Below are 27,053 nucleotides of genomic sequence, written 5' to 3'. Positions count from 1 at the left end.
AATGCTGAGTACGACAAACTATTGGAGGTGTTCGGTTATTTCTTTAGTTGCTATGTGTTTTTTTTAGCTGCTGCTTCATTGGTGTCCCTTAATGTGTACTATAGAATTACAATACTGCTAACTTTTCTATTAGCGAACGCGGAAGATAAGGACGGGACCCGGGTCCCAACCGCGGTTCATTTTTCTTCGAACGGCAAACACGGATCCTTTATGGTACGAACGTTCAAATTAAACATCTACACGAACAAACGAAACCTATGGAAATTAAACAGCAAGCCACAGAACATCGTACTCATTCAGGCTTAGGCCGCGCGAACAAACACACAACAGCTGCTCATTCTGCCTTTCAAAAGCGAACTAATTTGTGACGCTCATACCACTGCCGGCGAAACCCTCCTGTTGCCAGACAGACATAGTGAACTCTACCCGCTGAACTTCTCTGAATCTCTTAGCCTTGACGCTATTGCCGAATTGATGCATGTGGCCATACATTGCGCTGCTCAGCTCCACACAGCCTAACTTCTCTACGTCCCTCGGACGCATCAGACTAGCCAACCTACCGGCAGTCGCAAAGACGGCGCTGTGCCAGTTTCACACGACTACAGCCATAAAGAGAACTACGCGGCGAACTTCCAGCTCTGCGCGCACAAGCACAGTCATCAGATACTACTACTACACAGCCAATGCGAACACTAGTGCTATGAGGATTAGATGGTAGTCGCAGCGGTGAGCCAGCAGCAGCGGCGGCGGCGCCACCGCCGCCGGTGCTAGGAAAGGAGGAAAAACCGCTGACTGTTTAACGCCACGACACGGCGTGCCACTACAGTACGTCAATTCGTGTGCTGTATCCCTCTATCTCTTTCCTATGTTCCTTTCCTGTTGACGCTCACCGGTCGTCATCGCTTGTTTTTGAGTGTTTGTCGTTTGCTCCGCTCTTGATGCGGCCAGTGCGTCGGCCCTACTGCGAACGCATTTGCGGCCGTATAGACTTGGCAGCTTTCAACCCGGTGGCTTTCTGAACCCTACAGAAAGCTACTGGTGGTGGTCTTGCTGTCTTTCGACGCCGGCGGCAGTGGGACGCGCGGCGGTGGTGGGCCTATTGCGACTGTGGCTAAAGAATTCTTTGGTCCGTCGAACTAACTGTGGCCTGCTGGTACTACCGCTATTGGAGTGGTGGTGGCCTACAGTCTGCGACAGCAACAGTTCGTTCCCCACCCCGAGTGGCCGAGTGCCAGAGCGCCTGTGCATGTCGTCGCGTTCGACTCCGACAGCAAAAACGTGTGGCGACGAGCGATTGGCGCTAGGCAGACAGCTCTCCGGCGACGTGAAGCGAATCAGGGATCGGAGAGCGGGCGAAGGCGCGACGCTGACGTAAAATCGAAATCGAACGAACACAAGAGACTAGTGTCGTTGTTGCCGCCGCCGATGTTTCTGCTGCTGCCGCAGTTGAGATTAACTCTACTAATGAAAATGTACTTCGCAGTGGATCGTAGAGTAAAAACAAATCGAGCCTCGATAAAGTTGTGGCAGTGATGCCCGCCAACGAAAACCGTCAATCATACGAAAAGTAGCTTTGCTCGGTGCTAGTGATGTTCCTACGGAAGTTCTTTTTGTGTGTTAACGTATATATATATATATATATATATATATATATATATATATATATATATGCATTTGTAACGCGAGCTTATCATATTTGTGGTTGTAAGCTTGTTTGCTAGAGTAAACGGTTGTGAAATGGGAAAAAGTCAACGGAACGAGAAGGAGATCTTCAATTTTTTCGGAGCCAAAAAACAGCTCAGGCTAAACAAGAGCTGTTACCTTCAATAAGTCTTGCTGCAGCCTAGGAAACCCTTTAAGCTCAGTAATCTGTCTATCGAGCGGTGATCGCATGTATAAGTATACCGGCTAAAATTCGTGTACTATATGGATTACTGTTTTGGATGCCTTCTAAGACTCACTCGAAGCTATTAGAAATATGTAGTTGTCGGAAAAGTGAATAGGATTCACAATTATCCGTTCAGTGTTCTCGGAATAAGCCGTTTTTTTTCTATTAGCTCAGTGTTGTGTTCCTTACCTCCTCCTACATGAAGATGTTGTTTCTTAGTGTTAATTATGTGCAAACGCCTAATGCTACTTTCCGAATGGTGTGCTCCGCTCGTATTGCCATAAAAGAATACCAAGAAGTATCATGACACGCTAACAGTTAACAAGAACTTGAAAATAACGCCGAATTACTGAAAATAATAAGGGCAACAACGACCACAAGGAACACTTCGAGAAGTTGCTACTAATTTTTCAACTTCGAAGGAGACTAAAATCGAAAAAGAAAACTACTTCCTGAATTGTGACAGCGAATAGCGAGCCCTTGCTACCAATTTGTTTTACAGCGTAGTCGACGGCGGGGGTGCTGACGTACGAGGGATGCCCTCGGAGTCTGATGGGGGGAGTCGCACTAGCCGTAGCTCTGGGATACAGCAGCAGATTTTGTCGCCCGGAGGGGCTAGCACGCGATCGGTGCAGTTTAGCAATACCGTCATAGCCATCACGCCTGATGGTGAGAAGCGCCAAGAAGTTTTACTACAGCGGGCCTCCCGTGAGCTGTTATATTTTTCGCCTCCACCCCAGTCGTCCAGATCGTCACCAACTGTCCCATTGTCACCTGAATGCGATGACATTGAGCAGTCATGTCTACAGTTTCTTATCAATGAGGGCCAACGGTTACAGGACGAGACGAGTCATGCGCGTCAATCACAGCGAAGGCAGATCGTGCGCCGCCGCTACGAAGGTCCTCCCTTGGCGAGGGGTGCTGCGAAGAAAGTGGTCGTTGTTGAGGCCAGCAAAAACACACCAATGAAGGCCAAGTTTATCCGAATAGGGCCCCCACTTGTGACTCCCTTGTCAGCTTCTACTGTACCGCCTCCACCGCGTCTGCTAGCGAAAACTCTCGAAAACGATCCAGACGACCCGACGTACGCTCGAATCCATGGCGAGGATGACTCTAGTCCTCCGGTTGTGGCGTTACGCCGCCGGAACCCGCCATCACCGCCGGATAGCGAACGCTCTTCGGTCTATGAGCCGCTTTACTCGAAAGTCAACAAAACCGTATCACGTGCTGCTGATGACCCCATTAGCACCGTGGAGTCACAGCAGAATTTGCAGAAGCCTTCTTCGGTCCAAGGAGAGACGTTTGGCCGAGAGCATGTCCACAGCGGCAAAGATCCCCCTGACCCCGGTGGAGCACAAGGCAACAGTGGAACGCGGCCTTCAAGCACCGTACAAGCTGGTACCAATGCAAGTGTGCAGGTGCAGGAAGAGTCGTCAATCTCCGATGTCGAAGATGCTCAGGAGCCGGAACTGGAACACTCGCATCAGTCTTCCGACTCAAACGAGGACGGAGTGGACACGGCTCTCCGATCTAACACTGCCCTTATACAATTAACCCTCCTTGAAGAGCGGCTCTCCAGCCTTGGCTCACCGTCTAAGGTTGCTGGTGAAGAGCTGCCCTTTATCCTGCCAACTCAAACAACAACCGAACGTCTTTCTCTGAGCTCCATGGCCCCTCCGTCTTCTTCTGACATCGTCAAAGATTCTTTTTGTATGACAAAGCAACAGTTGTTGCCTAAAGTTACTGACTTTGCTGATGCTACTGCTCCGGGTCATTCGGTCAATCTCCAGAACCTCATGAGTGTACAGATCGAAACCGAAGGTGTACTCAGCAAATGCTCGACCCCGGATCACGCCTTGCATCGAATAGCTTCACCGCTGCTGGATATGTCGGCATCACCCGTGTCATCGGTTCAGCGATCGCCCTCGGTACCGCTCCATACCACAGAGTACTTCACACAAGCAATTTCGCCCCGACCGTCTAGTCCCGCGTCGTCAATATACTTGACTCCATGGTCTGAGCTCGAACATAACGAAAGCCGATATTCGACGTTGTCTAGTGAAGCCTTGTACCGAGTGCGCGGAGAGCTCGAGCGACTGAGCGTTCGCGAAATCGAAAAGCGAAAAAGACGTATGGGGCTGACGAATCTGCGTAGACTTAACTCGACCTACTATGACGCAAGCTACGAAAGCGGTCTAGGCGGCGTTAGCCGTATAGAAACTCCGACCGGGCATTTCGTCGACCTTAGCGAACTAGACGAGGCTGCTGCAGAGACGCCCCGCGTCGAACTTTCACCTTTAACACAACAGCTGTTACGGCACGAAGCTGTATACAAACCCGAGGCAGAGGCTGCAATGGAAGTGAATCAGGCTCGACACTGTGTGTCCTCTTCCGTCAGCAATGAACATCATCCGTTAGTACGTCAGCTTCGTGGAACAACAACTCCGAAGGCCATGAGGGTCCATGAAAGCATCGGTATCGTTGATTTCCCGATAACCGCTGTAACCTCTGCTACTTCTGTCACGTCTTGGGAAGCGCCGACGGTAAGTGGGAATGCGAACGGTGACAGTAATGCTCCGGTTTCATCATCAGCAGCTGATGCTTCCGGCGTTTTTTCCTCTTCCTTAAATGCTGCCACATCTTCTCCAAAAATGTTCTCTTCTGCTACCCCGGTCATGATGTCGGCTTCCTTAAAAGAAGTGGTCACACTTCTTCGTGGGATAGGGTCTCATTCGCCTCATGCATCTGTTGCATCGACTTTACTTTCACCGTCAACTTCAGCACAACTCCCAGAAGAACTAGGTCTGTGGCAGTGTCCAGCCCAATCTCCGATATTTCCAAGCGTTTCGTCTCGTCGCCGGGGCGATCTCTACTACTCGTCAACTCCATTAGTGAGACGGACTCGATTACCGGTGAGGAATACCACTACAGTAAGCTACGGTACTAGTTCATGGCAAAGGAAGTTTATTAGCTTTAAGTTGGGTCTCGCGCGGATTCTCGATCAGATGGAAAAGGTAATTAAATGAATGGTGTCGGACAGTGCCGGAAAGGAAAAACAAACGCATTCCAGACAACTGCCCCGTTACCTAACAGGGTCTAATCTCGTCGTAACGATTTTTGGACACTTCGGGTTCTGCTGGGCTTGGGATAACACCCCAAATGTTAACCAATGATGCCCGTCTACCTCCTTAGCCTCATACACTAACAACGCCTGCTGCCGCAAAGCGATTTGCTATACACTAGTGAGTCCACTTACTCAACCGATTTCTCTAGTACTTTTCGGGCAGAAGAGTAACAACCTTCCAAACCAATAGATAACACATTACCGCAAACATTAACCTATTATGGTTACGGTAAGAACACGTTAAAAAGCAAACAATCAAAAGTGCAAATCTATTTCCAAACTAACTCATTTGAGAACATAGTGGGTATTGCTAAAGCTAAACACTTGGCTAAATCCAATGACCTGTGGAGCATTCCCGACTACATGGTTGATAGATTGACGCCTCGAGATCAATAGTCGTCGGAGAAGAACCTGCCACTATTAGTAAAACCAGAAAAACAAAATTTCGTGACCAGGAGCTTAACGACGTTGGAACACAGCTATACATCAGTCGGTGCCCATCGTACATATGCGAATGGAGCGCAATGCCATTGGAAGCTATATCGAAAGCAAAGAAAGTTCTCCGTCACCTGTCCTTTCGGCTGTCCAGAACGAGCGAACGGATAAACCACCCAGCGTAAAAGAGAGATCCACCATAGACTCTTCTCCTACGACGCGTCTTGCATGCTAGAGAAATCTAAGCTTACATTAATGGCTACGAGCTTGCCTGCTATCGTCAGAAGGCTTCGTGGTGATACCTATGTAGAGACTTCGTGGCAGCTCCCGTTGGACTGAAGGGGATTCGGCAAAGGAACATAACGTTTGCCAAACTGAGACAATTTTTTCCTGTTCGACACAAGACGTGGCGGTATGTGATGGAAGAAACACTGATAAAGCTGGCTGGTGCTTAGCGGACGAGTCACCCCTTGCGTGTGCTTCGCTTTCACCTGCATATACGATGACGCTGCTTCGGCCGCGTGGAGTGTCCCGCCTCGTCGAGTGACTGACCATCAGGCAAAACAAAGACAGCACATAGTGGTTAGAAGGGTACTAAGCCTTACGTAACGTATCTGGGTTATGACTTGTGTGACCATAGCCAGTAACTACGGGTACTGCTGTCGGAAAGAAACCAAGGCCAGGGGAGACCAAACCGGGCCGTGCAGAAGCTGGCCATAAAGTCTGCAATCATGCCAATGCCACGGCGTGCTCTAATGCTACTGAAGATGTAAGGGAATTCTGCTTGTTCTGTTGAGTAACTCCATAGTGGTTGGTCGGACACATGGCAGGGTAAATGAGGGTTCATCCAGAGGACGGTCTTAAAAAACAACTTCACTCACATGTCTGAAAGAAAGGGGAGCATGTTGCCTGGCCAGGTTACGTACGACACACCTAAGGGTACGCAAAAAAACGAAAGACCGTTCGCTTTCGAAATGTGAATCTACAATGTCTTGGTTACCTCTCCTACGGTAGGCTATAGGTGGCTGTAGTCTTTCTTTTAAAAAAAATTACTGCGGTATATAAAAGTATCTAGATATATACAGAACCGCTTGATATCGTTACTAACCCAGTAATCCTGTACGTTGGCGATGATTATTAATAAATAGCATTTTCTGTTTAGCACTGTCCGCCCATTTTAACCATAGAAGACGCCAAAGGAAATTTTGTTTGGATGAGTAAATTTTTAAAAACGAAGTGACTCACTAATCTAACAGGCATAATCCAGCCACCGTGTCAATACCGTTGGATCCGCCGATGTCATTATCTTCAAAAGTCAATTTAACCTGCCAACAACACCAGGTAGACCCTACGCAACGAGAGCTCATTCGAGGTGTCTAGGTTTTCGCTACACGCTTCACGCTATGGTTGCCCGTTAAACCCCCACTACCTCAAAGCCTTTAGAACCTCTTCATTTATCGCTGAGGTTTGCCTTAGGGCCATTCGCCGGAGTATGGTAGCACTTTTGTAATCCCACTAACAGATGCCAGCTGGCAGGTGCTGCCGACTTCCGGCGAAACGTTCCATTTGCCTGACAACTGCAGTTCATCGACACACTTGCATTTAGCCTCGCTAGGTATAAGAAAACACGAAAGAATTGATGATCAACTGCACGCCAACACATTTCAAGGTTCGTATCCATTGGGGTCTAGTTTGCTGGCCAGACCTTCCCACATAAAATAAGGACCGGCTAGTCGGTCAGTTGATAACTATAGGATCGTCTGAATCGGTGAAGAGGTGAGCTCTTCGTCAGCCTAAGCTGATTAACATAGAATTGCTGTATGTAGGTTAGGACATGCATAGACGAACGCCAGTAGTTACTATAGCCATCTGAAATTTAGGACAAACAAAGACTATGATGTCAAAAATGCCTTTGGAGCATCTGCCAGCTGCGTAACATTCTACATTAGCCGTGAATGTATTTTGAACATGGTAGTACATTGGAGGCATGATTACCATTGTTTTTCGAACGAGCATCCTCGGTGGACTTACATGCCGCTTATTAAATGATGGACTGGAAATTAACTAGAAAATATATTCGAAACTTAGTTAGCACTAGTACCAGTAGCGGCCGAATAGTCCGCTTTTTTTTTACCTTATGTTTTGAGTTTAACGTCCAGTCTCGCCGTTAAACTCTCATCAGATGGCTGGTTGCCAGTGCAGGTGCTCAGGTTCGAACCTAGACTTTTATCAATTTAAAAATTTATCCCGGAAATACACGGAAAACCTTTAATGTCTTCTGCTACTTGCCTAAATTCATCTTATACATATTTACTTGAAAATTAGGTGCAACCTTGGATCTGTCTATTAGAGGTGCATGAAAAGACCCTTGTAGAAAAAAAGTTCAGTTACAATTGGTGGCTTTCGGGTTGATACAGGGCAAAAAACTAGGCTTAATACACCGGTCCTTACAACCGCCACTAGTCTCGTCTAGAGGATGTGTTTGTTAGTACAGCTATATAAACCACAGAATGTAAAATCGACAAAGTCGAATCTCCTCTGCATTGGATTAGACTCTGAGTAGCATGGGACGGGGGGGGGGGTCAGGTCTCAGGGTCATAAAAGCAATATGCTCTTTGATTGCACTTACCCCCCTCCCCTCCCCGTCCCCTTCCCCCTGAATCATTTCAAGGATCTTTGTCTCTGCTGAATCTGTCGGAATATGCTTGGAATGCTAAAAATGGTGACATCGCAGCAAGCCTGAGCCGATTTGTCAATATTATACACGTAGTTTGCCCAAATGAAATCGATTGCAAGTTATAACAGTTGGGGGAGTCCGCATCTGGTCTTATAGATGTTTTATTATCTCCTGATTCGTTCACAGAACAGCAGCGGATATAGTAATAGAGCTACTATGGACTTGCGGCGGATTTCGCGACAATAGGAGGTTACGCCGGCTCTTAGTTTCCTATAGATCTACAGCTGTATTGTATTAGTTCTGCTAATAGAAATAATAAGTATATGTCAGTATTAATTGTTCAGTATTATTAATGAAGCAGTATTATTTATATTACGCTAAGTGCTATCCCCGTAGTAAGTGCAGTAATAGAATCTTAAGCTTAAATCCTCAGACAATATTTCTTACCTCAGTTTAATTTCGCCCAACGTTACTATACGGCTTTCAACTATAATATGTGTACCACACGATACCCATCCAATATAATCGCACAACGCTCACTTTCATTTGCTATGGCGTCACCAAACGTTTCTCCCAAGTGGATCTCTCTCTCAGTTGTAGAATCGTAAGTGAAACGTTTAACTGGCACCGGATTTCCCAATCGCAGGCCAATTACTAACAGCTGGACAATTGGACGAGCGGACAGACGAAAACAGGCATAATTCCGATTTTTATCCTTTTGCTCCTTTCCTCTTCAAAGGTCGGGTTTTCCGCCTCAAACCAAATCACGCTACCTAGCACAGCGAAACCGTTACTAACGAATCAGCTAGCAAGCATGAACTTGCGCGCATTATTCCCTTGCTCTTCTAACTACTTATTTATCTTCATATTCGATCGTTTCTGTCCACGAGTTTATCTGTTCGCATGTCCGCACCCCTCCCGCCTGTCCGTGAGTCGGGCGTCTAAGGTCTACGAAACCCTTCGATAATAGCGTGTGCCTGTACTTCTAGCCAATGTTACCATTGCTACAACCGTCGTTGGGTTAGATAGCCATTCGTAGGTTTGTTCATCAGAATCCGTGTCTTTCCTTACATTGCTTTGATGACCGTGTGAGTCGCCGGACCGTCTCGTCTGCGCATTTAGCTCTGCCATAACATCGTATAGCACGCGCAGTCAGCGGGCGTCATAACGACAATAACAACATAAGCAATGGATAGTAAGCAGTTTCAGATGGCAGAATTCAGCGGCGATTGACGCTGCACGAAGCGATAAATATTGACATCGTGCGAGTTGACTAGTATCAGCATCATCGGCTGAACTGATACTTCGTCAATGTTTCTCTCGACGCTGTTATGACGAAACGAAGCGTGAGCCTTCAGTCCAGCAAAGTGTGAATGAAATCCATAGTGCTGCTTCGACCGCTGCGGGCCTCGATACTGGTACAAACGTTGGTGTTTGGTCAAACGGCTGTGGGTCGGCAGGTCCAAATCCGAATGGTTTTATCCCAGGTCAAGGTTAATGGTACAAAGTTTCTATTTGAATTCAATTGGGTTTTTGGCTCTCTGGTTATGCGTGTACCGGTAAATGGGCATTCAATGCGAGACTACATTCAAAATAAGCCAATGAATTGCTGATTCGATGGGGGTCATTCCTCCATCGAAAGAGTTCATATTGTAAGCATTATGAATGTGAACTATTTTACATGCGTATTTGTATGATAATGATCACGGGGGAACCGTAAATGTGGGATACGTTATACTGTGTACTAATCGTCCGTATCTGGGGCAAGAGTAGATTCGCACGTTCGTGTAAGAAGTAAGCTGTTTTCTTGATCATGGAACCCTTATTCGTAATTGATTTCCTTTCTGAAATATTCCATTGACTATAGCAAGTCACATATATAGGAGTGTATGTACTTCAGTAGAGAACAGACGTTATCCTGTCTGGAAGTAGTGGATAAGGTTCCATCGCCTCACTCTTCGTTTCATGTCATATATACATGTATCGAACGTGTCTTCACTTCGATTCAGTTTCATTCGTCTTGAAACGACGAGGGTGGACGGTGACGGGTTCACATGGAAGGCAGGCCGCCTGCCTATTTTCTCATTGCCCCCACAATAGCGAGACCTACCACTTTGTTACAGAACGCAGTACGGCTATTGAGCCAGCGCGGCTGAATGTATATTTAATATTCATGTGCGCCACTTTGCCAACGTCTAGAATACGCTAGCGACTGCTGTTTACAGAAAGCTGTCCCATCATAGATTTTTTTAGGAGACTTACTTCAGTCTCACAATTTTAAAAAATCATATTTCACGTTTCTCAATAGAGTGACACGCGAAATCCTATCAAAAAGTAGGCTCGTGTATAGCGTCAGCTAACCTGTTTTTATAGAACCTGACGGAAATCGTGCCGTCTGTGTAATCTGTCGTGGTTACTCGTCCGAGCTTTTCAAAAGTGTCGTTGCGCAAGCTTACTTTTTCTAATAATTGCCATTACGTTATATGGTATTGAACCATTCTGGGATAGCGGTAAATACATTGTGTTGCGAATTGTCCTTTATATTTTTTTTATACCACTAGCCAAAATATCCACGGCTCATCATTATTACCGGCAATCCGGATTAAGGCCTGCAAAAATGGCTTAACTAATGGCCAATGGCCAGTCACTTTCTTTTGCGACGTATCGCACGCGGGCGGGTGACCTAAGTCATGCCCGAGTCAGAAATTTTTAGCGCAAGTAAATAATCCGACTCCCTTTTTGAACCTTTTCCTTCGAAGAAGGTGTCTATCGAATAATAACCCAAAGGAGCCGCGTAAACGTTATTCATCTGGAAAAATTAAACAGAAGCAGAGTCTTTATCAAATTAGCCGGTCGGGCTATACCATAAAAATATAATAACGGCAAAATATTCTATTCTACACAGAAAAACAGGATAAACACGAACCCTGCGATTGTAATTTCGTCACTATCACCGCTTCCACAATACTACAGTTCACAATTAACTACTTCTATATGTAACTTTGATCCGGTTTATAGCTCTGAGTGACTGGTATATGATCTTGAAAATATCCGTTGTCCTTTTACGGAACAGACGGAATCCATATAGGATCTCGTGTATAATCGTACGTTTGTCGTAAGTAAAAGCAATGATACGTCAGGAAGGACCGGCGTTTTCAGACCATCCAATAGTTGATTCCAACATCAAGCGATATAAAATCGCACGACACATATTGAATGTACGTACTGTTCGCTCAGCTTTCTGTAACAAGACGATCGAACCCTGTAGCGTTGAGGAACTGCTACGGCTAATTGTGCCCATGCTGCACTGCGAGTTTTGCTGGTGCTCGCTTCGTCCACGTATCCCACTGTATCCTGAGACGTTACAGTATGTGACCTGGAGCGTTGGTCGATTCCCTAATCGTGCTCACGTGTTAAGATCAATATTTCATCAGGTCTGATTGAAGCTCCTTTATCTTGTGGTGGTCGGTCTATGGCCAAGCCTCAACAGCATAGGGCTCATCAGTCTCGGACTATTCTGAGGAAAGGAGAGGGCAGTTCTGGACCCTGTATGACGTTTTGTCTCTATAACCAGCGATGACACAGCTTGTCGCCCAGAACTGTTGTGTTTGGACATGTGAAGAATGGCTGTTTTTGGCAACTATCATTTATTGCCCATCCATCTACTGTATTCGCATAAAGTAGCCTGATCGTGCAGTCACCTCCGTATTGTGCCCATGCTACCTTTATTCATTAGCAGGCAAACAGTTTTCTCTTCAAAGCTCCGTACCTCCGATCCGAGAGACCTCAATGGTGTGAGCCAGCGGCTCACATCGCACACAGGAGCTTTTAAACAAGCGATGCCGTACCAACCCCTTCACTTAGGCACATAAAATGCCTCGGTCCTTCCCGTACTGTGCCAACCATTACGTGTGACCGATGTGTGCTTCCATAATTTAGACAGATTTAGTTCTATCTCCGGAAGCAGCAGTAGTCGCAGCGACGGCGATGATCCAGTCAGCACTGGCTGAGTTCCGTGGAGCTGTTACCCGTAATTTAAAATTATTCGCTGAGAGCGCACGGCGTTACGCATATCCCGCCTATCGACTACTTCTCGACTGCATTGAGCATGTCTGATGCGTGGTAAAGGCCACGTGGCTAGCATAGGTAAGCTACGGCTAGGCCATCACTCCCCTAACGAACACAGTCGGGGGATCCCCGGGCAGAAATTCGAATGCCACCCCTTTCCATTCTTCGCTTTCTTTTCCGTTGGAGACAACCGCTCGTGGGCAGCCGGAGCAAATCGTTGACCGTAACTTAAACGCGATGTATTCATAGACGCACGCACAAGCACACAATTGATGGAAACCGGGGCTCCCTGGGTTGCTTACAGATTCTCTGAGATGGGTATGCTATGAGAAGTGAGCCCTGCTACAATAAGCGTTTTGTCAATGAGGTTATTTATTCATTATGCGTATGTACGTACGAGTAACATGTTAGGGAAGAAATGAAACGGAATTGTATCAAACGAACGCTCAAATAGCGCGTTCTATTAGGCAGAGGCATCTGCGTCGCAGGACGCGGCGCATTATGGAAATCTGGAATCTGTAATCTTAACATATAGATAGTAAACAGATATAATAGTAACTACTGAATTAGTGGTAAGTTCCTGCTGTTTGTCTGATGATGACGGCCATATTACTATTTAGATTAACAGATCATAGATAAGTGAGACTTCTTGCTACGTACAATTGATATTTTTTTGGCGCAGCCATTTTCAGCAAAAGAAACAATCGCGTTCCTCTAGTTTGGATCTATCGTCGCCGGTGGCTATTTAAACACTGAAAGACGGATTGATCGTACTTTTGAGAACACAGCCACACTTTCTGTACAGATTTTTATGCCTCTTATCAATATTTGCCTTTGCGGATCGGCGGCTTGGATTCTATTGTCGTAGGAATACAATTTCGAAATAGCTCTGGTACGGCCAAAACATCTCGGTTTACAGCCTGTTTCCTATTGCATATCTAATGCTCACACAAGTAATAGTCGGTATGACCTCTTTGAAATACACAAGCGAGGCGTAACTCATCTTGCGTCACGTGACAAACATCTCATTGAACTGTGCACTTGTCAATCAATGGACTATGGCGGGTTCTTCTTTTTCCCTCGAACAAAAACCCTGTATTCAACGGCGATTCTGTTTTTTACCGTTACTATAAAAATTTCCTTATGCGTTCAGTGTCATGCGATAGATATATATCTAAAGCTTTCGCGGTAAACGCTCGCTGAGGACTGACCTACAAACAAAACCAACCGTAGCAGCAGGTGCTATACTTTAGCTCTACGTTTGAGCGCATCCTAGGCATTATAGGCAACAAATAGGACTTGACCATCGGAGATTTGCCACACAGAGATTCCTAGCACATACACATATATATATACATATATATATATGTATATATATAGTATGCCTAAGTTTCTAACCTTCTGCCAGCCCTATCTGAGGATAGAAGCAAGGCCTGAAAATGAACCCTTTCATAAAAACCAACTATTCCTGGATCGAGCAGTGATCTCCATTTTTACGCTCACTATCATACCGTACATTGCCGTAAGCAGGAGCGGCGGTGGAAAGCCAAATTCTGAAAATCACACGCCGTATAATACCCTATGCCAATCTAATAGAATCTCAAGTACCTTTCGACTGAGGATCGGACTGTTCTTGCAAGAAGGCAGCCATCATCACCCATAAAAAAGACACACCGTTGCTTCTTGCGCCACGTCGGTTTTATCACTTCATATCATATGAAGAGGTTTAACCAGTGGCTAGAGGATCGATACGCTAAAGGTTTTTAGGTTGGTTTATGTAAAAATAAGGCCAAACTTTACGCAATACGGCTTCAGTAGCCACTGGCAACTTAACACCTCGCGTTCGCGCCATGTTCTGCACTAACCTTTGGCCATGTTCCACCCCATCTCTTGACTGTTTTAAACTGTTTTATCCGATAACGCGTATAGCTCATTGCCGGTATATGCTTTTACCATTACTATTGTAGAACTGACAATTCCACTATATGTAATGCTACACGGGATCAGAATCAAAATCGGGAATCTTCCAACGTACACTATCACAGTTATTCCAGTTGTCTATTCCATATTTCACGCTATGACGTGGTGTCATGCGCGCCCAGCAAGGCGTTTGCCATTACAACTAATGATGCTACGCTCGTCGGCATAGTCGTCATACTTTCACTAAGCCAAACGAGGCGTCGTTGACAGCAGCGGGGATGTCGCCAGTCCGAGATCCCATCAACAGCTTTTGCTTATTCTTATCGATCAGATCGTCGTACGCGTAAACATCAACGGCTGATAGCTTATGACCGCTGTTTTTTAGCAAAGTAGCTAATACGGCCTGCGTACAGTCCTTCCGCCGCACTGTGCCCTGATCTCACCTAGGACTGCCTCAGCTCCTGCCTCGACGCATTGAGATTAGACACGGACCATTGCTAACGTAGACCAATAATAATGTCCGGCTTTCGAAATAACTGAGTACTGCCACTATCGCTGTTAGGTCAGTGCGGTAGACACACTAGCGTCTAGCCACATTTATGGTTGTTTCTTAACGCACATAAACACTGTGGTTTGTGCTCACAGCATGCCAGTAGAACCTCCGCAAAATTGCTTCGGATTTTTTGCGTGGGGGTGCCGTGCCTGTAGCGCGCTAGAGAAAAGATCCTCTTATCTCCTGGTAATGTTCATGGACTTGGCGTATCAAACATTTATTGTCAACCCGTCGTTTTGGTACCGTTTCTATTGCGTAGGACATAAAGCCCATCAGCTGAGCTAGACTGAGTGTTGAGGGTTCAGACGTGCCGCGAACTAGTACTGGGAAATCAGTGGGAACTTGTGAATCATTTTTAAATACGTTTTGTGCGCGCAATCATAGAGGGTTGCTAAATTGTCCTTACTTATACCTAGTAGACGACTCTGAATGTCGGCAGGGCTTATGTTTATGCCATGCGTTACGCGTACGAATCGCGTGCATAAACAAACGTATGTATTTAATCTTAACGGCATTGAATGGCTGGTAGTTCACTATTACTTGTTTACTATTCGTGTGTTCTTCAATCGAGCGTTCGGTTCCGTAGATGTAATACGACATACATTTATGGTGTTTTTATTCTTTTGTTATACAACGGATGAGTCATACAAATCAGCTTGACCAGTTGAGTTCGGCTGGCGTGCCTGAAGTAGCCATCCATTGAGCCAAGACTAACAGCAGATCACAGAGGATTAGTAACAGCGTTAAGCGGAGTATGTGCCTGCATGTTTATATATATGAATCGGCGCATACATATATTGCGTTGTAAGCGGCCTATTTCGCTTTGTTTGTGTTTATATTGTATCTACTCAGCTATTGGATCACAAGATTGGCGGATTAAACTTCAGGGGGCTGCATCTCAAGATTCAGTTCTTCGATTGATCTGTAAAGCAATCGAACGCCACACGCAGACGATCGCAAAGATATCTGTCAGTACAGCTAGTGCTAACGCACGATTAATTCGTGGACAAACACTGTCGTATGGATACAGATTGAAGTTACGGCTACGAACCGCGGTAAATCGAAAATGGCGCCATGTCAACAATGGCCAACACTGAATGTATAATTATCAACACACCTATGGAGTGTAGCAAAGCAAAAATGAGACGTTCAGCGAATGAATGTCTAGATCGAAAGTTGTAACTGGTCGTAGCAAAAGAAATGGCAATATGACTGAAATATCAGATCGTTTGGCGAATCAAAATTGAACAATGGTGATTGGTAGCCAGCCAGCCCGCCCCGATACTAAGCGTCGGATAAATCGAATGATCAGTGGAGAAGAATTCGGATGAGAGCCCACTTGAATATCTCTGAAATATAGCAAACGGTCGTATGTGAGCGTAGGGATGGAATTCCGGTGAAGAATAAACCCTCTGATAAGCAAATGGTAATTTCTGGTTATAGAAAAAGAGCCGACATTGTTTGCACATTTCCTGCATTGTGTCAGCCACAAAGCGTCTCTTTTGTCAAACGCGATCGGTGAAATTGTTTGCATCGGCCGTCGCCGACAAATCCCGGATGTCATACTTTTCAGTGCAATGTAATCTAAATGTAACAGTCAACTGACATGCGACGGGTTAGCGCTCGGTTGAATGCATGTACGGACTGTACTGTTATTCCGGCACCGGGAAGTGAAAAACGATGCGTCAAACGTCGCTCGGTTGATTACCTATCGACGTTTTTAAAGCACGCAGTATAATTTTTCCCTTCCCCTTTAACCTTGCCATGCTCTTACAGCTGGATCTGCGCCGCTAACGACTTCATTCACAGAACGCTAAATAACTATTTGCCTAAAGCTGCAGCTCGTTGTACTGCAGCAGTCACTCGAATGGCGCCATCTCGTCCGGATTATTATACATCGCTCAATGGATCCGGCCTATGACAGTTCTTTTAAACGCGTCTTCCACTAGGGCGCATGCACGGCGCTAGCTAGTTGACGCTGCTGTTGTTGTTGTTGTTGTTATTGTCAGTTCACAGCAGACGAACCGCAGACATAAACCGTGGCCCATCACCATTTGGCAATAGCTCTCCCCGTCGACCACAAGCGGAGCTCACTCTACCGCTATGGGATCAGTCGGCCTGAACGGGTGGCTCACTCACTCATCTTACTGTTTCGTAAGCAATTGTAAACCCGGAAGGAACCCGTACACTTCGCACGTCTACCCCCGCCCCATGTGCCACCATCAAGGAGTGATGATAATGGTAGAAATCGTAGGGCGAGCACGAAGTGGGCATGTGAAAGAGACATAAAGACGACGATCAATGCAACGAACCGCACGATACTACGGTCAGCGCTGTTTCAACATTGGTAGGAAGGTTTTCGTGTACGTTAAAAAAGAATCGGTGTACGTTTGTGACAAATGCATTAGCGAAAAAGCTGGACAGGAAGAAGATTCCGAGGAGCAAAATGGGAATCATTGCGACTAACGGTTTAAACCCTCTGGTCGAACTAAGGGCAATGTTGAACACTGCCCCTACACGAACGAGGGGCATAGATGTGTGGGTGTTGATGTCCATCTTTCGTTCTATATCCGTGTTCGCTATTGATGGGGTGCGGCCGCTCCTGTAGTTGAGTGGCGAATTGGCGTCATCAATATATATTAATCATTTCTCTCTGAGAGATGCTGAGGGGAGCGTCTAAAAGGATTCGACAGTAAAATGTCGGTCCTTCCAAATGAAAAGCTGGCTGCGTGGCGTCAACGCCGACAGATATACGTCGATATACGCCGATAGACGTCGTAGTCTATTGTGAACAAGGCTATAGAACGCGGTGTGGATTTTCGCTACGAACTCTTCGATGAAACTGTCAGTTGCAGCAATACCCATGATGAGCCGATTATCGCCCAAACTACGATGCGCTGAAGCCGGTATTGGGTATTATGAATTTCTCAGGAAGAGAAAAAATATTTTTCTATCTTAGTGCTAGGCCCCGAACGCAATGCTCAGCACTGGCTCTATAGCACGAAACCCCCTCTCGTCTGAGTTTATTTGCTCGTTTTACATAAAGGTTAAATCATCCACGTACACGTTCCTTTATTACCAAAGTGAAGAGTGTCATGCAAAGCAATCAGTCAGCGTAACAGTGACACACTGACTAAAATCTGCTTGTCGACGAAGAGGTATGCCCACTAATAGAGACAAAAAAAATGATTTTTAAAAAAAAAGCTAAGTACCCTCGTATGTGCTATATCATAGTAGCCGAAAAGAGAAGATGTAAAAGCCACTCGGAAAAAAGCTAAACTGTCTTCCTTGTCTTTCATATGCTTTGGACACCGAATACCCCATTGCTGCCTGTCACCGAAATAAACCAACTGCGTAGGCAAAGTTCACGTGTCATTGTTTTTTTTTATAGATACAAGCATTGGTTAGCCTCATCGTACATGGAATATCTGATACAAATGTTAACGAAGCGTGAGTGCATGTTTACCTCGCCCAGATTGCCCCTCACGCCTAGCAAGATAGCTTCCTGGTGCATATTGCACGCGCCTATGGATGACGTATCCGGACGCGCCCGATCTTTAGGTGGCGATACACTTAATGATGGTCGCGGATGATGCCATTATAGCTCGGACAAGCGGATGCAACAGAGGTACACCGTACTGCATCATATCCTGTTTTTTTTTTGCCATATTATCACGTCACTCGAAGAAGCGAGGAAGGTGATATAAATACATGTCAGAGCACATGCTTATGTGCGAACAGTTGTGTCTTCACTGAAGCAACACGGAGAGTTCTTAATAAAGCGAAGCACTTGTTGACCGATTTCATATTGTTACTCGTTCACATATAAACTAGTTACTGGGTAATTCTTTAATAAGGCATCATATACGATGCCGTAAAGCATCAAGTCATTAATAATTTGTTGTTTACCCAACAATTGAAATTTTCAATTAGAGTGATTGCACTAGTTTATTCTGACGATTAGGGCTAGATTGGTCTAGTCTATCGATCATCTCATTGCTATCTGAATTTAAAGCAATGAAGGCATGATCTAGGTGCATCATATTGCCAGGATGGGTCGATCAATACACCTGTTGGCTACCTTTACTCAAAAGATGTCGGAGACTCCTATTGGAGCACGCAGTTGGTATGTCATAGATCGTTCCCATTTTCCTGTAAGCGTATCCTTTTTTCTATTAATTGCAAACAGCGCAGCGAAATTCCGATATACTAACGATTGAACCATATTTGAATATGCACTATATTGCTGGCTTATGAAAAATTCACGTCAAACGTCGCTGAATAGACATGATATATCAGCATATGTTGAAAAAAACTCTACTACGAAACAACAATTGCTTCCTCGATGTCATTGTCTATGTACACCTTCGTACTGAGTGTCTTTCTTTCACACGATGAATCACACTGAGTTCAGGTTTGAAGGCAAAGCGTCTGCATATGCTAACAGAATGTTAACTGAAGTACTTCGATAACAAAAGACAAGGACGGCAATACGAACGCTCACAGACCGCGAAACATCCGTAGACGTGCTACAGGTAGATTCTGTACTGGGAAAGCTCGTACAACAAGAGCTCCATTAGTTTACTTTTGCAATGATTGTGTTTGTTCGGTGAACGCGAAACCAGAAGCTTCTAGGTGAGACAGAGCAGACGAAAAAGAACGAAGTGGAAAGTGATAATGGGGGTGAAAGATGGAAAAATCGTGGCGCTGCAAGCCCACACACGGCCCGGCAAAATACTAGAGCTGCCAGCTCATAATTAAATTTACTATTACACATGTTTATCTAAGTTTTTTTTTACTCGCTCACTAGCTTCACTTAGAGAAGGCAAGACAGGAACGAGATCTTAGAATGAATAAGGTTCAACTGAAAATCCACAGTTCTGCTCGAACGTCTGTTACGCTCTGCACTGCCATAAAACCTGACAAAACGTGAAGTACTGCTGCTAGCGGTGAGAGTGAATTCAGGCTCTCGAATGAGAAAGGTCTGAAAGTGGAACAGTCTATTTAGCATGTGGCAACCATAGAGGCATACGTCGTCCTCATCGGCCAGGCAGTGAGTCTCTTAGGGCAAACACGAATACCGTTGCCGAGTAAAGAACACAATGAAACAAAAACATCACAGTTCATAACGACGAGATTCGTCCTTTTTTGATTGATTCTGGCGGAGAGTTTTCTCTTGAGGCCATCATCGTACGACTATCACCTGCCCAGCTTATTCAGGCACACATAGACAGCGTACAACTAGCACGTACTGTATGTGTGCATTTCTATACAGATACGAACTATCGAACCCAGAGCTGGTCTAAGTGGTTGATGAAGAGGGTATATGAGCTAGATCTGATGAGGCCATAATGATAGAGTCGGATACATCTGCTTGTATTGCTATTGCCACCTTTTTGTTACCTCAGACTGTGTCAAAAACGTCAACTAATCTCGAGCCAATTGAGATCGTCGTGGGGATTGCGACGAGGAAGGTCGTCGTATAGACGAGCTCGGTGACAGCGTCATTACGAGAAAAACAAAAGAGGTGTCGTGAAATAGATTATGAGTGACCCCAGGGCGGCCGAAAACAGCATCGACAACATTACCATTTAATCCGTACTACTGCAGGTGATGCTACTGCGATGACACGATGCTACCCTTTATATTCGGCAGCAGGACAACGTATCAATGGTTAAAAGGGCCACAACAATTAGCTCAATCTAGTAATACGTTGGGGATATTGGGGACCAGAACCTCAAAGAAGTAATGGAAAGAGCGTGACTGACCGGGCGGTTGGATCGCTCGATGTAATATCCTCGTCATGGTATTATCGCTATAGTTATAGCAGGAGTGACTTAGGTCGTTAACAATCAGCTGGGCATCAATACACTCCGACAGGAACGGTTAGTACTATCGTATGCCAACGTTCGCGGTTCACTTCGCAAGCTGCTCCGGTAACAATAGTAGCAACGACGACCTTAAGACTGCGACGTAGCACCTTGTCTCCTACTTCTGCAATAAACATTATTTTATTCAATAATATCCAGTTACTATATTTAACGAAAATGTAGCCGTCCGACAAGATGTAACGATAAGTAGTATAAAAAGGGGAAAAAATTCCCTACAACAATTTGCTAGAACGAAAAGCAAGAAGCTATGTATGAATTGAAACTAGACATGATATATGTTTATTATATCGTATATATATGTATATATATAGTAGTTGTAAAAGCCAGGATCCGCTGATTCGAACCCTGTCAATAACATATATAACAGTAGATGCGATGTAATAAGTAACGTTATGCATATATATTGCTAAACGTATCAAGTAAAGGAAATGGAGGCGACAAAATCCATACTGTACATTTGATCGAGAAGAAAATACGTTTTCCGTCATGACGCTAAAACGATAACTCACTCAGAGACCAAAAGAATCGATCAACACAATAAGTAGTGTTATCAATCTTCAAGCCCAACTAAAAAATGTCTTCTAGTTATTTATCAACCGCCCGCAATGTTGCTATATTGGGCTGTAGCTTGCTCAACAGCTAGTAGAGTTTTATAAAATGAAGACAACCGAAATAACAGCGACGGCAAACCATTGACGCTGTTGTAAACTTATTCAGTTCCTTGACGATCCCTTTGAACGCTTTTGGAGCTACCGATCATTGTACCGTTGCTACTATCCGCTGTTTTCGGTGGTTCGGAGGCTCGGAGACTCGGCGACGACTCAACTCCGCCCGAACCCCAGAACGTACCACTGTTACAAAGCGTACGTTCACCTTGATGGTATCGCAATCGATCATCATTTTCGTCGTCCTATAGTGCTACAGCCATCACTAATACCTAAATAGATTCTGCCCGACTCGCCAAATTTGTGCCCCAAAACGGCGCAACAATGCCACCGATTACACACGTCAGACGCAATGCGTCTGTATGCGTTGACGTCACACAGGGAACTGGCAGTAGCTGCGGCTCTACCCAAAAAGGCAACATATCAACTGTCGCTGCATTCATGTCTGCCATGAACAGGCGAAACGTTGCCGTTCTTTGCGGATCTGTTCGGCACCTCGTAGCTGTATCTTCAGCGTTTTGTTGTCTTTCATTTTGGTTGTAAAGTCGTAAACAATAGTCTGGCGGGTAGCAGATGACACGAGACATGGGACCATGGCTACATGCACTAACGAGGACGCGTCTCGATGAACAGTCAGTTTTAATGTTACACCGATTGGTTTGGAGAAGGATGCTTTCCTAAAATGATTATGTTGGATAAAAGTAGTAGCAAATCATGTCATTTTTGGTAAGGTCAATGTCAAGAGAATAGTACCGCTGGTATCGGACTTGCTTAATTTTCGGTCATTGGCTCTCTTTGTTAAGAGCCCTTTTATGTTACATAACGCGTTTTCTAGGAATACGTAAGTACTTATCTCCGAGCTTTACTATCACGGATGTTTTTACGTAAAATTTATCCTCCAAACATTTTGGTTGAGGCGTAACTACTAAACTCTGCATACCTACGGATCGTAACCTATCTGTATGTGATTTCAAGCTGAGTCTTAACTACCTTCTTAGGTGGATAAGTTTTTTAAGGAAGGGTGCTGAATTTATTTCGTTTCGGGATCGTTCGACAGTCCTGTACACCAGCTTCTGCAACTTTTTTACGTCTTTATAAATTCCTTGTTATAATCTGTCAACTTCAAGTTTTCAACTAGCAGCTTCCGACATGCTCGCTAATCGTGGTCGCTCCAATAACGAACGTACGTATACGAACGTACGTAGTACGAAACGTACGTATAGTCCCCGTAGGCCCCGCCGTGCTTTCGCATCGTTTTGCGCTCAGAAAGCTTCGTTACCTCAACAGCATTTTCATGACCGACTATATCCGATCCTTGTTGCCATATGCACCAAATCAAAATGTTCATCTCATAAAATCGAGTACCGTCTGCTTAATAAAGCAGACTAACGAAACAGGAGACGAAAGGGTTTAATACATCATCGCCAACGTTATGCCAAATGACAAAAAGGCAGTTATTCACTTTTAGTAGCTCGGAGAAAAACTGTCACGTCTAAACGTTTTTCCGTCCTTCTATTTAATAATTTTCTGTAGCAAAAATCAGATACGCGGACCTAAAGACGTAAGGAGTACTACTGGATCTCAGTGTTGCGGGTTTTACGTCGGGTATCGCAATTGGCCACTCCATCAGACGGCTGGCTCCTAGCCATCACGAAACGAACCCTGTATCTATGCCCTATGAGTTCGAACCTAGACTACAACGTGTTCCCAAGGTTAGCAGGCAAAATACTAGGTTGTCACGGCTATGGCATTGGACCTGATAGCTATATATAATTACACTGTTTGGTGTGTCCTTTTTGTTGATTGTTGTTTTCTTATTGGCAATTGTCGTAATATTAGTGCTGCGGTGCCCTTTGAAGTAACTGCTGGCAATCTTCAACGTGTATATTTATGAGCGGAACGTATTGTAAATTGAAATACTTAACTTTAAAAAAAGGAGAAGCTGTACTTCGGAGATGCACGCTGTTTTTACCGCACAGGAGACTCAATGTCTTTAATTCCGTTGTTTTTGGTTCCCCAACATTCCGACGCAACCCTACCAAGCAGGCGTTTTCTCTCTTTTTACATATATACATATATATATCGGTTAACCTATTTCCCGGCGTTTGAACCTAATCAGGCTGTAAAAACGGCCTAATGCCCTGCTATTGTTGTTATTGTCATCACGTCTAATATAAACTCTGCGAGAATGCAGTAGCGCTGCAGCCTATCCTACGTGAACGGACCGATAGAGAGAGCAATGCGAACGACTAGAGTGATCTTGATTGGGATCGTCCGTATTGGTACTCTGCAAGGGATCAATACGTTATGTATTTCGTATAAGTCATGGCGATATACCGCTGTACCTTTCGCATCGATAATTAAGTACTACCTGTGCATAGCTGGATGCACTGTGAGAGCAGTATTCCGCATTTTATCCCGGATTTACCATGTTGACAAATCGATAACGTATTGATACTTTGTAATTCTTCAAAGAAAGATGAGCTGCTGTTGTTGTTAGCATCGGTTTTTTTTTTTATGTAACGTTTTCATATTGTGTGAGTGTAGCCTAAAGCTTAGCTTCAAACGTTGTTTCGTGATGGCTTTTGTTCTGCGGGAAAGTTAGCAGAATCAACGCCCAACGTAGGGTGTAGCATAGCTCGTAGAAAGCCCAGGCTGCGTAGATGCCTTAACCAGTGCCGTTGTGACTGAAGTTGCCCACTTGCAAACGTGAGTTAATGTTATAAGCGTGTTGCGCTGCTCTGAATCTATTTCAGAGCGAATCAAACGACTATCACGGTCTAACAAATAGGATATATGCTCGGTAGGGCTGGGGTTCTTAGCTGTCCTATAGATTAAGGAACAGGCAGTGGTAGGCGAGGAACGTCATGAAAAAAAGCTGGAACCAATCGGCGTGAAAACCGAATCAACTTTGTCCTATGTGCGCTGTCTGTCATTAATATTGTTGTTCCCAGTCAGTGATGCAGCATTAGATATAAATCAGCCTGCGTCTGACAGAGTTGAAGTTTAAAATGAAGATGGTAGAGTAGATTTATTATTATCATCATCATTATGAAAGGCATTACTATGTCAGTCTATGGCGCTTAGACATCGCACTGCGATTAAAAAGTGTCCTAAGAGGTGTCAAAATTGTCTATTAAACAGCCACATTTATCTGTGTCCAACTGCAAGATTCATTTCGCTGCCTTCTCTCTCTCTCTCTCTCTCTCTCTCTGAATCCAACCTAAGACGCGTCAAGTCAGACAGGCGTCTCTATGGCAACCACACGGAGACGAATAAGAAGTACATGTTAAGCCGGCGAGACGTGTTGGATTTTGATGAGAAACCACATTGATACGATCTGATGAAGGGGCAATCTTACTGATGACTGTACCATGTACTTTTGTCATAGTCCACAACAGAACTGCAGCCGCTGTATTTTAAATGGACATCGAGAAGCCGATGGTTTGTTATTGTTGGCTAGGCGCGCTTTTCGAACGCTGTTTTTCATTGCAGGTCGTATCGCTCTTTTTTTCGGCGTTCCTGTTCGGATTTCGACAATCTGTAAACGCATTTTACCGCTCAAAATTCAAGAAGATTGTTTTTCTTCCTTGACTAGTTAAATCATAACATTAATATCTTGTAGTGTCCTTATGTGCATTTCTTCGTACCTATACGATTTTGCTTCTCCCGAAGCCCAGATGGATGTATTTCGCGCTGGCTAGCCGAAATATATATACATATATATATATATATATGTATCTCTCTCTCTCTCTCTCCCTATATATTTATGACTCACGTATGCAGGTGGATAGCTGACTAGTTAGATAGCCAACAAACTGCGATTTTTCTTTTTCTCTATCTACTTTTGCTGCTTCTTATTCGTGTTACCATTGTCGGAAACATTACCTCGACTTCTACTGAATTTTACGACACATTGTTTGTACTCCGTCATGGTAGCGTCGGCTGTTTGTTGTTGCTGTTGTTTCAAAGAGCTCCAAGTGAGCCTTAATCATTCGCTTCCTTACTGGCGGCAGCTGCCATTAGCCCTGTTGATGCCCGCGAAGATCTGTGCCATTAGAATTTTCTATGTGCCGGTAAGGCTTGTTTCTTTGCGGCATGAACACGAATTCGTGGAAGTGGTGCGCGTCTAATAATAGCGTCCACTGAAGATGAGCTAGTGAGGTTCTGTAAATTCGGTAGCGCAGACGAAAGACACTATGATTGTGAATACTGTTTTAGTTTGTATCTTGACTTTTCGTGACTGAAACACACTACAGTCATTTGACGTTTAAAAAGTTGGTCAGTGATTCAGGAAGAAAAAAAAAAAACGGGAAAGTAGATAATTTCAAGACTGTGCCTAACGTTACAGGATGCATCACTAGAAAGCTGGCTGGAAACATGTTACTACCTTCCTTGACTGTCCGTCAGCAGACCAAAGAAGCTAAGGTTTTGACCCATTCAGCACTGTTTTAGACAGTATCTCTCAGAATCTAGTCATAATGGCGATGCTTTTAGTAATGGTACTATTAGTACTCCGAGAATAGCGCGGCCATCTAATTATTCGTAGGATAGATTTCTGTTGAAGAAGCTTGGTAGTGAACATTTATGTGTATTATATATATAAAATGTCACTGAAATTGTTGTCGCAACTAATTCCAGCTGTCGATGGGTGCTCGTAGCAACTTTTTGTATCGGGTAATGACTACGACGATGACCATACGATAGTTTCTAGGCCAGGTACGTTTTTATTTTGTTAGGTAGTGCAACGTTTCGTATAATCAGTGCCCTGGTGCCAATGGTACAAGCTCGTGTTGTTCATGAATCTTCGCGGTCATAACCAATAAAGACAAACTAACATTATTTTCCTTTTTTCGGGTATTTAACGTCTGCGTTGAATAGTAATAGTTCGATAACAGCTTGTCAACTTAGTGTAAAAGTAAATGTTTCGAGTTTTACGTCTGATACTGCCGGTTGGCGTCGCTTCGCACAGGTTTATTTGTGAGAGAATCAAAGTTATTACTCCTGCTGTACCCTTACTTTTTGGTAGCAAAGCCTGGTGTCTTCTGGTGCCGGTGTCCCTGATAGGGCTGAGATCCACGATAGAAATCACTGCGAAGTTGATCATCACATATTGTTGTTGAAAGCAATTCATTGGTAATTAATGAATAAATTGAACGCCACGCGTCAGAGAGACTGCCATCATGGAGTGATGACAAACATCATCTCCGACGGTTCCTGATAACGATCGACGACACCGGGCGCGACCAAACGAGTCTGGTAAACTATTATGCTTTGAGAATAAAATTATTAGATCACATAATGCACGAGAAACCAAGTAGCAAAAAAAAAAAAAAATCATACTTACTGGCCAGTCAAATGAAAATCATGACGTATCTAGTTTTCGCCTAGATTTTTTTCACGCTTATCTATGCTACAGCGGTAGTATAGTCTTCCGTTAAGTAGATGGTGATCAGGAGTTCTCGTGCTTCGATTCTGTACGCGTCAATCAATCAGGCATTTTTTGGACGCATTAAGACATAATACCACGGGAGTGTGCAGTATAATACACTAATACCCATAACGATGCTATTGGATTCTACCAGACCGGTTAGTATGTCACCCCCGCGATCGGGGTTTTACGCTGCATTTCGTAGTCATAGTTTGTTTGTAGTACCGCAAGTAGGTAAAGATTTAAAGTGGCCAATTAGAATATGAGCAGCGAGATTATGGAAGCTACTAACGAATAATCAATCTCATTATATTAGAGAAAGCTTATAATTGGCAAACGTTCCCCAACGTAAACATGTCTAGTCAAATTTACTGGTAATTATCGCTGCTTTCCAATTTAAT

General features: G+C 44.5%; 1 protein-coding gene across 2 annotated transcripts in view; it reads left to right on the top strand.

The window, feature by feature from the left end:
- Positions 1 to 1,701: 1,701 nt before the first annotated feature.
- Positions 1,702 to 27,053, top strand: part of LOC111261367 (utrophin) — a 91,407-nt gene continuing 66,055 nt past the window's right edge. The window contains exon 1 of one of the 2 annotated variants that reach the window (XM_086968679.1): positions 1,702 to 4,800. In XM_086968679.1, the coding sequence (XP_086824805.1) occupies positions 2,425 to 4,800 (2,376 nt within the window). In that variant the 5' untranslated portion in view covers positions 1,702 to 2,424. The remainder of the gene's footprint in view (positions 4,801 to 27,053) is intronic. The other variant, XM_086968680.1, reaches the window with a different exon arrangement.

Source organism: Varroa jacobsoni, unplaced genomic scaffold (genome assembly GCF_002532875.2).
Source record: "Varroa jacobsoni isolate VJ856 unplaced genomic scaffold, vjacob_1.0 scaffold_551, whole genome shotgun sequence".
Taxonomy (NCBI): Eukaryota; Metazoa; Arthropoda; class Arachnida; order Mesostigmata; family Varroidae; genus Varroa; species Varroa jacobsoni.
Note: the sequence above shows the minus strand (reverse complement) of the source record. Positions and strands in the feature narration are given on the sequence as shown.